Genomic DNA, 14,438 nt, shown 5'->3' on the forward strand with positions numbered 1-14,438 from the left:
TTAAAAGAGTGCTCAGCTTCCTTTTGCCCTGTGGTATGTCTGGGCTAAGGACATTAGCGGAGACTGTAGAAAGACTGGGTGGTACAGAGACCAAAAGCCTGGTGTTCTTTACAGAGATGTGTCACTAAGGTAGAAAAGCAAAATGAGGAACAGCAAAATTACCAACCTTAATTGTATTCACTTTCTCCTGTCTAGTTCTATTTTTTTATATTATTATTACGACTACTACTATTATTATTATTGCGTTTTTGAGATGGGGTATAGCCCTGGCTATCCTGGAACTAGCTCAGTAGACCAGGCTGGCCTTGAATTCACAGAAATCCATCTTCCTTTGCCTCCAGAGTACTAGAACTAAAGGTGTATTCCACCATGCCTGCTCATATTTTTTTTTTTTTTTTTGAGACAAGAACTCACTGTGTAGTCTGCCTCTGCTTCCCGAGTGCTAATATTAAAGGCATGTGCCACCACTGCCCAGCCATTAGGAAAAATATTATTATTACTTTGTGAGACAGGATCTTGCTATGTAACTCAGGCTCTCAAACTCAAAATCCTCCTTAGCTTCTATGTGGTGCATATACATGGAAGAAACAAAAATGTAAATATTTTGGTCTTTTGTAGTAGTAGTAGTTGCTACAAAAGTGGGTACACACATTACGCGAAGTGTTTATACAGTTAAAATGCATACAAAACAGTTGAAAGCATTTATTAAAACGCTGATGGCCAATGACATTAGGGTAAGAATAATGCAATTTTTACTCTACGTGGGACTGAAGCTCCTAAAAATCCACATTCTCTAGGGAGTGAGTGCGGAGTTTTCCTTTAAAAACAAAAAAACCTCAGAGGTTCAAGTCTGGTAGATCTTCACTCAGCAGCAGACACGCAGAATGGGAGGGGGAGGAAGGGGGCGGAGATTCCTAGAAATCGCCGCCTTCCGTGGTTCACACTGAAAAGACCTGGGAGAAGCAGCAAAGGACATTGGGGAGGAGCCGACAACAAGCCTGGGATCTAGGGCGTGTGCGTGCGCGTGCGTGTGCGAGCGCGCATGGGCGCATACCAGTTCAGGCTCACTTATGGACACTAGCTCCTCTTCCGGTTTGTCTAGAGACTGCGCATGCGCCTCGCTGGCCTTTAAACGTGCATCGCCGGTTCATCCGGTAAAAGGTTCCGGCAAACACATTACAGTTTTGTTCCTCCGCCAATTAGATGAACTATTTTCTTTCAGCCTGAAAAATGTTTTTAAGAAACCACTTTTAAATCGGGGACATATCCAACCCGATTTGTTTCGGTCATCATAGGGTGAAGGCTTCCTAGGGTTTTTTTCTGACTCAAAGTAAACGAAACTCGGAGAGACACCTTGCGGAGGGATCTGGTTTGTTGTGGTGAGGTACAGAGGTGTGGGGGAGGAGACGCTGACAAACCAAGATGGCGGTGGCAGCGGTGAAACCTGCCGCGACTGGGACTTACCTGTAATAGTGAAGGCTTCAATAGTTGGGAGTTAGCGGTTGGGTGTGGAAGAAACGGAACAGGACTAAGAACCGGTAATCGGAACCTCAGCTTGAGACTTTTAGAGCACGGCACCCGCCCCCCTAAGCCCTAGACGGGCGGTGGCCGTCCTGCTTAGGGCCTAGACTCCGAGAAGTGCCTCGGTTTCAGACAGCGGCGGCGCCATGAGTCCTTAAGGGCGGCCTGAGACCTCCCGATCTCTGGCCCAGCCCTCGGGCCCACCATGGAGCTGGGGTCCGACGATTTCCTACCGCCGCCGGAGTGTCCGGTGTTCGAGCCTAGCTGGGCCGAGTTCCGAGACCCTCTTGGCTACATCGCGAAAATCAGACCCATCGCCGAGAAGTCCGGCATTTGCAAGATCCGCCCACCCGCGGTAAGGCCGGGAGCTGATGGTCGCCAGCGGCGAGGTTGTGGGTGGATCCGGGTAGCCAGTGGTGAAGTCCCGGGCGGAGGGCAGCAGGTGTGGGAAGGATATGGGATGGCTGATATTTTGTGGGTGCCTCGCGAAGCGGAGAAAGGGTGCTGGGGTCAGGGGTCCTCTCGTTTTGTGGCATACAAGTGACCTGGGTTCTGAGACCCACTCCCACCCTGCTCTTGAGAATTTTTCTTGATTCAATATACAGATGCTTGGGGAGAGTTCGCAGGGAGGCACAGAGAATACCTTCTTTTAGTTAGTATCACCCTGGTCTAGGCTATTACAAAGCAACAACTACTATCATTATTCCCTTTAAAGCAAGCTGTGTGGTGTAGTGGAAAGATCACATCTTGAAAAGGAGTCAGACCTGAGTTTAAAAGTACTCAGAAGGTTAGCAGCTGTATGACCTTGGGCATGTAAAGTAATCCCTGAGCCTGTGAATTGTGTGCTAGGAATAATTAGATTAAACCAGGTAACGTAGTACACTCTGGGAAGTGGTAATTACTGTGACTGTGAAGGTGCTTGATGTGGTCATTGGTTTGCTTCTATGTGTGTTGACTCATATTTACTCACGCTGTCAGGCCAATTCATCTCTGATAATATCCTGGCCTGATGGACCAGTCAGGAAATCATTCTCAGAGGGAGTGCTCTTTCTGGCTCCTCAGAGAGGAGTTTAAGAAATTGTTCCGTTTTCTAGTTGAAGGCAATGTTAAAACCTTCCTGCACATGGTCCCCACAGCTTTTCTATGGAGAAGTTTAGACCAGTTAGCTTGGTATGTCCCTCTCAGAAGCTTTCTATTCTACCTCTGGCTCAGAATGTAGATGATCCTATAAAGATTAGACTTTTTTTTTTTTTTTTTTTTTTTTGGATCTCCAGAAACAATAGTGGAGATAGGGAAATCTTCCCTTGATTCCCAAATGTTCAGCAAAAAGAACCGTGTCATTGTTTCTAGTCCTGAGTAGACCAGAAGTTTTCTAAAGGCCGTGAAAGACAGCTGCCTTGCTGACACGCTGGAGGCCACGTGGGATTCCTGGGCCTGTTTGAATTTGCGACAACGTATCTTCGAGGAGGTGATTGAGGATGTGGAAGCCTTGTTTCCAGTTGAGGAGAGCTCCTCAAGTCTTCTTACCCAATTCACTGCTTTTGTTGCCCTTCCATGGGCTGACTTTAGGTGGATCCTCTAGTTCCTAGAGTCTAGAGTCCTTGTTGGAGCCTGGTCACGGGTTCTATTGTGAGGGAGTCATAACTGCTAGTGACCGGCCAGGAAGGCCAGCAGAAAGGAAAGGTTGGATTCCTGGATGGCCTTAAGGAAATCTTCCTTGAAGTGGTCAGGAGAAGCCTATCTGACATGGGGATAAATGAGGTCTGAATTTCCCTTTTTTTCCCTTGGGCTTTTGGGCAGGTTGGCCTTATGTAGGTGCTCTGACAAGTACATCTGTGTGTGTGTGTGTCTCCCCATCTGTCCTTAGGGGACTGTTCTTTGGTAGGCTTTTTTTTTTTTTTTTTAAGATTTCTTTTATGTAAGTACACGGTAGTTGTCTTCAGACACACCGGAAGCAGGCATTGGATCCCATTACAGATGGTTGTGAGCCACCATGTGGTTGCTGGGAATAGAACTCAGGACCTCTGGAAGAGTGGTCAGTGCTCTTAATCGCTGAGCCATCTCTCCAGTCTGGTAGGCTTCTTTTTCCTATCCCAATAGCATGATTCTTTCTAGTCAAAGAGACCTGACTCTTGTTTATGTTCATGATTTTGTGGGCATGCGCACACTCTTAAACCACCTTTAGACCCTAAAGTAGTTGGCTTTCTTCTGTTTGGAACTTAAATTACTCACCTAAGTGATTCTTAGCTCCACAGTGCAAACCTGTGTGTGAATAGATATTGGAGTTTGTCTTAAGAGGGTAGTTTTGGGTTTGCATTTCAGAGCATGTGGCTACTTGCTACATTTGGCATAGGTGGATGGAGGGCAGGGTAATATAGGGTATCTATCACACACTTCCTGAATTAGCCATCCTATTTGTCAACACGTTCTAAATGCCGTCATTTTGAGCATTTGTACTAGTATGGGACTGAGGTTTGTTGAACCTTCCCCGTTGACTGTTGCACCTATAGCTCCTGCTGTAGCATTTCAGTTCAATCTCCTGTCAGGTTCTTGATGTTGCATTGATTGTTTAGAACTTGGCTGAGCAGGGAAAACAGGTGCCTAGAGTTTGGGGTTTGAGCACCTTTCTGGGTTATTTGTGTTGAGAGGAGTGTTGTCTGACAGGAGGTAATACGGTATGGAGGGAGAGCTTTACTAGGCTTAAGCCATACCATTTTTGCCTAAATGTTTTTTACCACTCCTGCTTCTACCAGCCTTGAGTGTTTTCTGTCTACTACTATGAGTTGGGGTAGTCCAAAGAACCAGCAGTTAGAGGACTTGGATTCTAGTGTTGGCTCTACTGCTAACTAGCATGTGATAGCCTCTCATAGCCTTACTCTCCACATTTGTGGAGTGAAAACATTGATCTAGGTTATTCTAGGGTCTTTTTTTTTTTAACCATTTCTTAAGCACCAGAGCTCCAGGGGAGAGAGGACTCTCTGAGGAAGTATTCCTGAGGCTGTTGGGAAGGAGAGTCTTCATAGCTATCTTTTGGTTAGGACAGAAAAGGCTCCAGCTTGGCAGAGTAAAGCTTTCCCTGCTTTCATTATTTTCCTGGCTTCCCCTCCGTAAATTCTTGTATCCTTTACCACCACCTTTGGGCTTTCCACTCACTCCCGGACTTCCTTCCCTGCCTCTTATACCAGGCAAGTATATGACAGGATCCACAGGAAGCCTTTCCGACCTGGGGAGTGAATAAGAGATGTAGATTCATGTTCCTTGGTCTTCCCTGCAGTGTCTTCTATGAGCCTTTAACATTGCCGGCCTAAAGTGTTAATCCCTTCCAGAATCAGAGCTGAGCTACCCTGCATGTGTAGTCACTGGTGGGGTCAGATTTAGAGAGCACATGTCTTGTGAGCAAGAATTCATATGCCCGTCCACCTTACAGATGAGAAAACAGATTCAGAAAGGTAAGATCACGTAGCTAGTAGGTAGTAGAGCTATAACATGAACCCACATCTCCTGACTCCAGGTCCTGCGTGGTTGCTAGCTTCTGTGTCCTGCCTAGGGAAGGGTGACAGTGCGGATGTGAGGAGGGTTTGTGGTTAACTGTTTTGAGCTTTTAATATTTCTCAAAATCCTAGTACTGTACTGTTGAGAAAGACTTAGAAGTTTACCAGGTCATGTACATGAGGCCTTGCATATGGGACTGAGGGGCGTTTATGCCCTATTACACGCCTTGGGGAAAATTGGGAGTGGGTCCATTTGGGTGTTTCCCAGGTTGATAGATCTAAGGTGGCTAGAAGTTTTAGGAGGTATTAATGGAACATGGAACTGCTTTTGATGCTGTCTGATCTTGCATTAAAGTGGGATAACCCAAGTTCTTTTTCCCCTTTTTATTCTCCTAGGACTGGCAGCCACCCTTTGCTGTTGAAGTGGACAACTTCAGGTTTACTCCCCGAATCCAGAGGTTGAATGAGCTGGAGGTGAGATTAGCAGCTGGTGATGGGCTTTGGAGAAAGGATAAGTGTGCCCAGGACATAGTAGAAGCTTAAGAGCTCCAAATATAAGGGCAGGAATTCACTTTTTTGATTTGATAGCCCAAAGGCTGGGGATGCTCTTTTCCCTATCAAACTTTGTTACTTAAGAATTTTCCCTATCAATACCTATCTTACCTGGATTAGCAAAAGGTAGCTACATGGCTGGCTGAGACCTTCCTTCCTTGACTAGCTCAGTGTGGTCTCATATATCTAATTTTTCCATGGCTTTGTGCTTCTTACCTTTCTTCTTTGATACTTGGTAGAGTGGGTAGTAAGGTACAGGAACACAAGAACTGGTCTTTGTAGAGGCTGGAATGGTTAGAGATATGGGCAGGGGTCAGGCTTGAGACAGTCCTGGGATGATGAGAGTAGGTATCCTAAAGCTGGCTTTAGGTAGAGTTCTAGAGTTTTTCATAGAAGATACAAGTTAGATGCATGTTGCTTTCCCACTGGTTAATTCCCATTAATATGTACCTTTAAGCCTTATTAAATATTCTAGTAGAGTACTGGGCTCAACTAAATACCAGTACTCTTAATATATGTGTGTGTGTGTATTATATATCTCATAGGGTAGGTATGTGGGTAAACATGGAACATAGAACAGAATTGTTCCCCATTAAGAACTACTGCTCTAAACTCAAGTCTAGATATTATTCAAGTCAGAACCAGAGTTATCTGTTGTATATGGTGTGAGTTCCTTGGAGAAATAAATGTGACCAGGTCTGTGGCTGGTACAGAGATTTCATGATAGTTAATAAGGGGAGGAAGGAGCAAGTTTAGAAAGGTAAGGGGTTCAGATGGAAGGTGTTCTTTGCCCTTTAAGGGTTTTCACAGCCAAGGAGCTATAATTTATTTCTTACCCTGAGTAGACCTTAATTCTACTCAACTAAGACTCAAAGAACTCTACAACTAACCTGCTTCTCTAGAAAAGGGCCTGGGACTCAAGTGATAAAAGGTACAGACTTAGGACCTTTGGGAACCCTTCTTAGGCCAGTGAGATTTCAGTCAAGTATGGACAGCTTTGCTTTCTTCCATATCAGGTCTTGAGTTAGGCAGTGTGCCATTTTAGTTCTTCAGGCCATTCTCATAATGCAGCCACCACGAAATACTTTGTGTGGTACAAAAGGAGATGAATATGCTCTTTTGGAGCCCTATGTACAACTTAGATATAATTCTGAAGTTTCCAGATGGTCCTCACTACTCTTCTTAATTAAGTCCATATCTCTGGGGTAAGTGTACTATTTTCCTTTTCCCATTGTTGGTTTTCTGAGACAGTGTCTCATGTAACCCAGGCAGGCCTCAAATCTCCTATGTAATAGAGGCTAGACTTGAACTCATTTTCCTGCCTCTCCTTTTCAAATGCTGGGATTATGGGTACGAGCTACCATGCCTGGCACTTATATTCCCCCCACACACCTTTTAAAGATTTATTTATTCATTTATAAGTACACGGTAGCTGTCTTCAGACACACCAGAAGAGGGCACCAGATCTCATTACAGATGGTTGTGAGCCACCATGTGGTTGCTGGGATTTGAACTCAGGACCTCTGGAAGAGCAGCCAGTGCCTTTAACCACTCAGCCATCTCTCCAGCCCCCACTTTTTTTCTAATAAAAATGATGGGGATGCAGTGAATAGTGCTCATTTGTTCAAGTGTAGCAAGTCAGTAGCAGCAGAGAGAAAGCAGAGCTTAGAGGTATTTGCTATTCATGAATCTTGGGGCTTGTTAGGTGGATTAACTCTTTTGGCCCTGATTTTTCATCTGTACAAGATACATAGAGAACCTTGTCACAAGAATGAGAGGAAAGATGTATAAAAACTATTATGACCTTCTCCTGGGAAATGAGAGAAAACTGGGGCCAAGGACTGTCTATAGAGTCCAGAGTTCATTTCATTGGGAGAAGTCTACTTTGTTCCCTTTCTATTCCTCTGAGTTTAAGCCAGAAGACGGGTCACTGTGGAGTGTTGGGGGGAGGGATGGGGTGGGGTGGAGTTTGATGGTAATGGATGGGTGGTGGTAGGAGGTGGTGGCCGGTGTTTTTGAGCCATTTCTCCTTTAGGCCCAGACAAGAGTGAAACTGAACTATTTGGACCAGATTGCCAAATTCTGGGAGATCCAGGGCTCATCCTTAAAGATTCCCAATGTAGAACGGCGGATCTTGGACCTCTATAGCCTCAGCAAAGTAAGAACAGGTTTTTCTCAAATATTCAATAAACCTATGCTACTCTAGGACCCCTTTTGGTTTGTTTACTGTGTCTCTGGGCTCTAATGGAAGGGGTAGAGTGGTAGCACATCAGCGTGTTTTGCCACCTCTTACAGCAGTTTGACATTGGGAGAACGGGTAGCTCCTGGTGAAGTGAGAGGCTGCAATTGTCCTCCTTACCCTTCCTGTAGGCCTACTTCTGCATAGTCACATACACAGTGCATCATGTCCCTTCCTGCTCTTCTTTTCAGATTGTGGTGGAAGAAGGTGGTTATGAAACTATCTGCAAGGACCGTCGATGGGCCCGTGTGGCCCAGCGCCTCAACTATCCACCTGGCAAAAACATTGGTTCCTTGCTACGCTCTCACTATGAACGCATTGTTTATCCCTATGAAATGTACCAGTCTGGAGCCAACCTTGTGGTAAGGATGCCAGGCTATGGTGAAGTAAAGAGGTCTTTATCTGTGGGTACATATTGGCATACTTCTTTTTTTGTTTCTTTTTATTTTTTTATTTATTTTGACATAGGATCTTAGTATGTGCCAGGCTGGCCTAGAAGTTACCATGTAGTTAAACCACTGACCATGTAGCTCACACTAGACTTAAAACTCCTATTTGGTGGGGAGTCTGAACATGACTTTGTTATTTGTAATTTATTATAGTCCTTCAGTTCCCCAAGTATGGATTTCAGCTACCATGCCCTGTTGTCTTAGATTCTCTTTTCTTTTCAATTAAGAGTCCTATAGCCCTGGCTGGTCTGACACTTTGTAGGCCAGGACAAGCTTAAACTCTAGATCCTCCTGCTTCCACCTTCCAGGTCACTGAGATTAGCGACATGTACCACCATGCTGAGTTTGTCCATGTTAGGTACATACTAACTGAGCTGTATCCCCAGATCTTGAACTTTATAGCAGGTATTCACTGAGCCATGTTGCTGGTCCCTTATAGCCTTGAACCCTTGGTCCTCTTTTTCTCAGCTTATTAAGTCCTGAGACTGTTAATAGGACTGGTTCCATGGATTGGCAACTGGGAAAACTAGACCTTACCTTTTCCTGGTGATACTTTCTTATCTTCTGATAATGTGTGTTGTCAAAGTCCTATAGTTATTCATCTGTAGAACCCTGGGTTCAGTCACCAACATACACATACACACTCCTCCTCCACCGGAGGGAATGGGGGAAGAAAAAGCCTCATTAGTGGCAGGCAAGTGACTCATTGGGTTAATGTGCTAGCTTCCAAGCTTGATGACCTGAGTTTGACCAGGAATGTACATGGTGGAAGGAGAGAACTGACTCCCTGGGGTTCTCCTATGCCCGCTGTGGAATGAATGCCACATACATAACACACACACACACACACACACACACACAGCTGAGTAAATGTTTTAAAGAAAAAAAAAAAAGAATGAAAGTGGAGGAAAAAGAATTCCTAAAGTATGTAAAGTGTCAGGGATAAAGACCAGTTGAACGGGGACTATTGGTGTTGGTCAGGGGTATGGGCCACAACTTTGTTCATTGGCCAAAGGAAGGTTTGGGGGCTGAAGTTCTGTACCCTGGGCTTATCCCTGTACTTTTCCCTAGCAGTGTAACACACGCCCATTTGATAATGAGGAAAAAGACAAGGAATATAAACCCCACAGCATCCCCCTTCGACAGTCTGTACAGCCTTCCAAGTTCAACAGTTATGGACGACGAGCAAAGAGACTACAACCTGATGTGAGTACTTTTCTTCTTGCCACTTTTAGGGGCTATGGGGTGCAAAGAATCATGTTTGCTGACCAAAGCCTTGTACAACACTGTTGCAATTCTTTTGTGCTCTTAAGCATTAGCATGCCCTTCTTCTACTCAGTTGAGTTGGAGATCTATTAAAACTATACTTCTTGTATGTCTGACCTGTGTGACTGTTTGTTCCTTTTTTCAGTCTGCTCATAGAGTAAAAATCCTTTTTCTTTTCTTTTTTTTGAGATAGGATTTCTCTGTATAACTCTGGCAGTCTTTGTACTTGCTTTGTAGACCAGGCTGGCCTTGAACTCAGATTTACCTGCCTCTGCCTCCCAGAACTGGGATTAAAGGTTCACGCTCAACAATAATGTTACTTTATTTATTTAATGTTTTTAATTGAAATAGACTTAATTACTTCATTTCCTACCTCCCTTTCTTCCATCTGCTCCCAGTTACTCTCCCTCAAACCCCTCTCATAGGTAGGTAGGTAGGTAGGTAGGTAGGTAGGTAGGTAGGTAGGTAGGTAGGTAGTTTCAAAGCTGATCACTCTGCATTGGACAACCAAATAAAGAGGCTTATCCATGGGAGAAGCTAATTCTTCTAGCAATCAATATTTGCCTATAGTTCTTTATTTAGGTATGAGACCTCACAAAGTCCCCTCCTACCTCGTGTTAACATTTTCATTGACAATACTATTGTTCTGGTCTTATTTATGCAGCTATTTTTAGAAGAGACTTTCACAGCAGACTTCTTGGTATTCTGGCTCTTTAGAATCTTTTCAGTTGCCTCCATGGTATTTCCTGAGCCATAGATGCAAAAGCTATGATACAGATTTATTCACTGGGGCTGGGCTCCACACAATCCATTGATCTCTGCATTATGTCCAGTTGTGGTTTTCTGTGATGGTCTGCATTTGCTGTAAAGAGAGGCTTTTTCATGAGGGATGGTAGTTACATTTATTCAGGAAAGGTGCCTCAAACACCATTTTACTTCTTAAAATATATATTATCCCTAAGCTATAAGGTAGAAGTTAATATTTTTATTTTGTAGTTGGTAAAACTGAGATTCTGTTTTTAATTTCTTTTCATTTTTCTTTTAAATTCTTTAAAAGCTTTTTTTCTTTTAGAGTTTTACAACCTTTTATGAGTATGGGTGTTTACTTTCATGTATGTCTATATATCATGTATGTGCCTGGTGCCCATGGATGCCAGAAGAGGGTGTTGGCTTACCGATGCTTGTGAACTGCCATGTGGGTGCTGGGAATTGAACCTGGGTCCTGGAACAATAGCTCACAGTGTCCTTAACCACTGAGTCAGCGCTCCAGCCCCAGACTTCTTTTTTTAATTATGTGTATGCCATGTGTTTCATAGAGGGTAAAGGAAGTTTGATTCTTTGGAGCAAAGTTACAGGTAATTTAATTGTGAGCTGCTTGCGTGGGTGTTCTTTAATAATTCAGCCATCTATCTTTCTAGCTCCTGAAATTTTTAGTTATTTGAAATTTTCATGTTTGTTTCAAGTGTATCTTGTTCCATATACACCCTTCACCACCACCCCTTACTTCCTCCTGGATCCTCCAATTACATCTCCCAACTTAGGTTTTTTAAAATATTGTTTAGTTAAAGTTTGCTCTACTGAGTTTAGTTTGTGTTGCTCCTTATACACGGGTGTGTGGAACCCACCAGTAGCCACTCCTAGCCCTGGCAATTGCTTATAGCTCCTCACCTAGAGAAGGGACCTTAGGAACCCCTAATTTTTTTTTATTGTTATTAGATTTGTTGTGTGGGTGTGTTCCTGTGTGTATCTGTGTTTTTGCTTTGGTGAGCATGTAGTAAAGGACAGTTTAGTAGAGTTGACCCTTTCCTTCTACCACCTGGGTTCCAGGGAGTCAGCTCAGGTTGTCAGGCTTGATGGCAAGCAAGCATCTTAGCCTGCTGAGTCATCTTGGTGGCCCTTTAAAGATAAGACTGAGGACTTACCTCTAGTCTTCGAAAAGCAGCAGCTCTGAATTCTTGCCCTGGCCCATTTGTACATGAGTTCTTGGCATGAACTTGGTGATGTGTCTGTGTGTGTTTGTGTGTGTCTGTGTCCATGTCCATGTCCTGAGCTTTTTATCTTTTAGGATTGGGCAGTCTGTTCCAAATACTAATCTTGACTCATTATATTTCATTTTGTAGCCGGAACCCACAGAGGAAGACATTGAAAAGAATCCAGAACTGAAGAAGCTACAGATATATGGAGCAGGCCCTAAGATGATGGGGCTGGGTCTAATGGCCAAGGATAAGACTCTGCGGAAAAAAGGTGAGGCCCAAGATACTAAGGTTGGCTTCATATGGAGGTAGGAGACAGGACTGTAAATGTCTCAGATTTAAATTTAGAATCACTTTTCTCTCCTACAGATAAAGAAGGACCCGAGTGTCCCCCCACAGTGGTGGTAAAGGAGGAATTAGGTGGGGATGTCAAGATGGAATCAGCCTCACCCAAGACTTTCCTAGAAGGCAAGGAGGAACTGAGTCACAGCCCTGAACCCTGCACCAAGATGACCATGAGGCTGCGAAGGAACCACAGCAATGCCCAGTTTGTAAGGACCCAGCCCTGACTTCCTAGAGCTCTGCTTCTCATCCCTTCAGTGAGCATTTCTCCAACATGGCACTGGACTAGGTTGCATTAAGTAGAAAAGTGGATCTAGAGGACCCTGCCTCCAGGCAGTTTACTTAATTGGGGTAAACAAGGGCAGCTAATTTGGAACAAAAAACAAAACAGAGCAAACAGTTACATGACATAAAGTGCTAGGGGGAGACTCCTATTGTCCAGTGCTTCAGGATAAAGGCTAAGATCTTCATTATTTTCATTATCATGCATGATCCAGTCCCTGCTGGCCTCTAACCTCATTGTCCAGGACTGCCTACCTCACTTTTCAGCTATTGTTGTTCTGAACTACTTGTTGGTATATTCATTTTTTTTCTTCAAGAGATGTACCAGTATTTCTTTTATAATCTTATATTCCTTGCACATAGGATTTTTTTTTCTGCTCCAAAGAATTTCTCTTTGTGCTCTGCTCCAATTGTCAAGTACCAGTATGCTTTCAAATTTCAGTCATTCCAAGTGTCCCCTTCAGAATGAAGTACTTCTTCTCTGCAGTCACCCCTCATCTCTAAGTAATACAAGTGCTGCTTCTTTCTCTGGATACCCACAATATTTCTTATGGGCTGTTTGTTATGGCAGTTTTTAATTTTTATGAGTATTCTAGAGTACTGTGCGCCCTTTGAAGGCAGATACCAGATTTTCCTCATCTTTGCTATAGAACACTGTTTATCGAATGAATAAAACTGAGAAGATTGAAGTCTAATAGACTTTTCAGATGTGTTTTTATCTTGGGGAACAATACATGCATGCAAATGAACTCCAGGCTTTGAATGACTAGCCTGTTTAGGGCCATGAACAACTCAGACAACAAACACCTCTGGCTTCTAACAGAACTCTCTGGAATAGGATATTGTCTGGAGGGGCCTGGTATTTGAAGATCAGGTAGGGCCTGTGTTCATAACCCTTTGCTTTTCTCTGGCAGATTGAGTCATATGTGTGCCGAATGTGTTCCCGAGGAGATGAAGATGACAAACTCTTACTGTGTGATGGCTGTGATGACAATTACCACATCTTTTGCTTGCTGCCTCCTTTGCCTGAAATCCCAAAAGGTGTCTGGAGGTGTCCAAAGTGTGTCATGGCGGTAAGGCCTTCCCAGTCCCAGTCCACATGGCTTATCTTTGCCTGCCTTTCTATAGTCTAAGGGGAGCCGTCTACCTCTGCCATAGTATTACTTGGTTTGAGACCTCAAGCTCTGCAGAACTTTGTGAAAAAGAGGAAGAGAAGATATAATTTATGCTCCTGTCTTCTGGGAGCTCCCAGACTATCTATAGGGTATTACAGTTAGATGGACTGTGTGTGATGAGCTATGTGTACTGACATGTAAGTAGATAAATGTTAGAAACCCTGAGTTGTAGTTGACCAGATAGGAAAGGTGGTTGGTTTGTTGGTTAGTTTGGTTTGTTTAGTTGAGATAGGGTCTCATTCTGTAGTACAGGGTAGCCTCAAAATTCCATCAGTCCTTCTTTCTCAGCTTGCCAGAGCCTGAGATTATGGGTATGAGCCACCATGCCCAGAATTAAGGGTACTGATTAGAAATGAGCTTTAAATGATAGGATTAACTAGCTATAGATAGACCATCTTTCTATTTATTGAACTTAGGGTTTTGAGCATGCTAAAGAAGTGCTCTCTACCACTGAGCTGTATCTCCAGCCTGTGTTTTACATTTTTATTTCTGTTTCAAATTCACTTTGTGGCCCAGGTCCTCCCTCAGTCTCGCAAGTAACTCAAATTGTAGTCATACACCATCAGTCCTGGCTAGAAATTTTTAAATGTTTTTTTGATTCCCAAGTATTTTCTTTTTTTCTGTTTTTCATATAATTATCTTTAAGACACTTAAAAATCTTGTTCTATAGTTTACAAATATTTATGACTTCATACCTTTTCTGTATTAAATGAATTAAAGATAGGAAGTTTTATCAAATAGATATGATTACTTGCTTTCCTCCTATTATGATATTTAGATTTGGTTCATGTTCCAGGTAGAAAAACAGGATTTTTCAGGAAAGAATTTGCCTGGAGCAGGTAAGTGAGGGCCAAGTACCCAAGATGTCTAGGGTTACAGATGGTTGTGAGCACTGTGTAGGTGCTGGGAATTGAATCTAGGTCTTCGGCAAGAGCAACAAGTGTTCTTAACTGCTGAGCCATCTCTGCAGTCTCTGAAACAGTTTAAAGCAAAAAACATTTTGGCTCACAATTTTAAAGGTTTCAGCCCATCATGGTGGGGAGGTGCTTAAGGCTCAACTCACATTATGACAGCTAGAAAGCAGAGAGAAAGACAAAGACAGTGTGAGACTGGGCAAATATACTGCCTCCAAGGAACTCAACCCACAA

General features: G+C 43.5%; 1 protein-coding gene across 7 annotated transcripts in view; it reads left to right on the top strand.

Moving 5' to 3' along the window:
• Positions 1-1,426: 1,426 nt before the first annotated feature.
• Positions 1,427-14,438, top strand: part of KDM5C (lysine demethylase 5C) — a 36,433-nt gene continuing 23,421 nt past the window's right edge. For 2 of the 7 annotated variants that reach the window (XM_080910320.1, XM_080910322.1), the window contains exons 1-8: positions 1,427-1,876; positions 5,409-5,486; positions 7,600-7,722; positions 7,995-8,165; positions 9,324-9,458; positions 11,639-11,762; positions 11,840-12,042; positions 13,030-13,188. In XM_080910320.1, coding sequence (XP_080766446.1) covers positions 1,727-1,876; positions 5,409-5,486; positions 7,600-7,722; positions 7,995-8,165; positions 9,324-9,458; positions 11,639-11,762; positions 11,840-12,042; positions 13,030-13,188 — 1,143 coding nt within the window. In that variant the 5' untranslated portion in view covers positions 1,427-1,726. The remainder of the gene's footprint in view (positions 1,877-5,408; positions 5,487-7,599; positions 7,723-7,994; positions 8,166-9,323; positions 9,459-11,638; positions 11,763-11,839; positions 12,043-13,029; positions 13,189-14,438) is intronic. The other 5 variants (XM_080910323.1, XM_080910325.1, XM_080910324.1 and 2 more) reach the window with 3 other exon arrangements.

Source organism: Micromys minutus (assembly GCF_963924665.1).
Source record: "Micromys minutus genome assembly, chromosome: X".
Classification (NCBI taxonomy): Eukaryota; Metazoa; Chordata; class Mammalia; order Rodentia; family Muridae; genus Micromys; species Micromys minutus.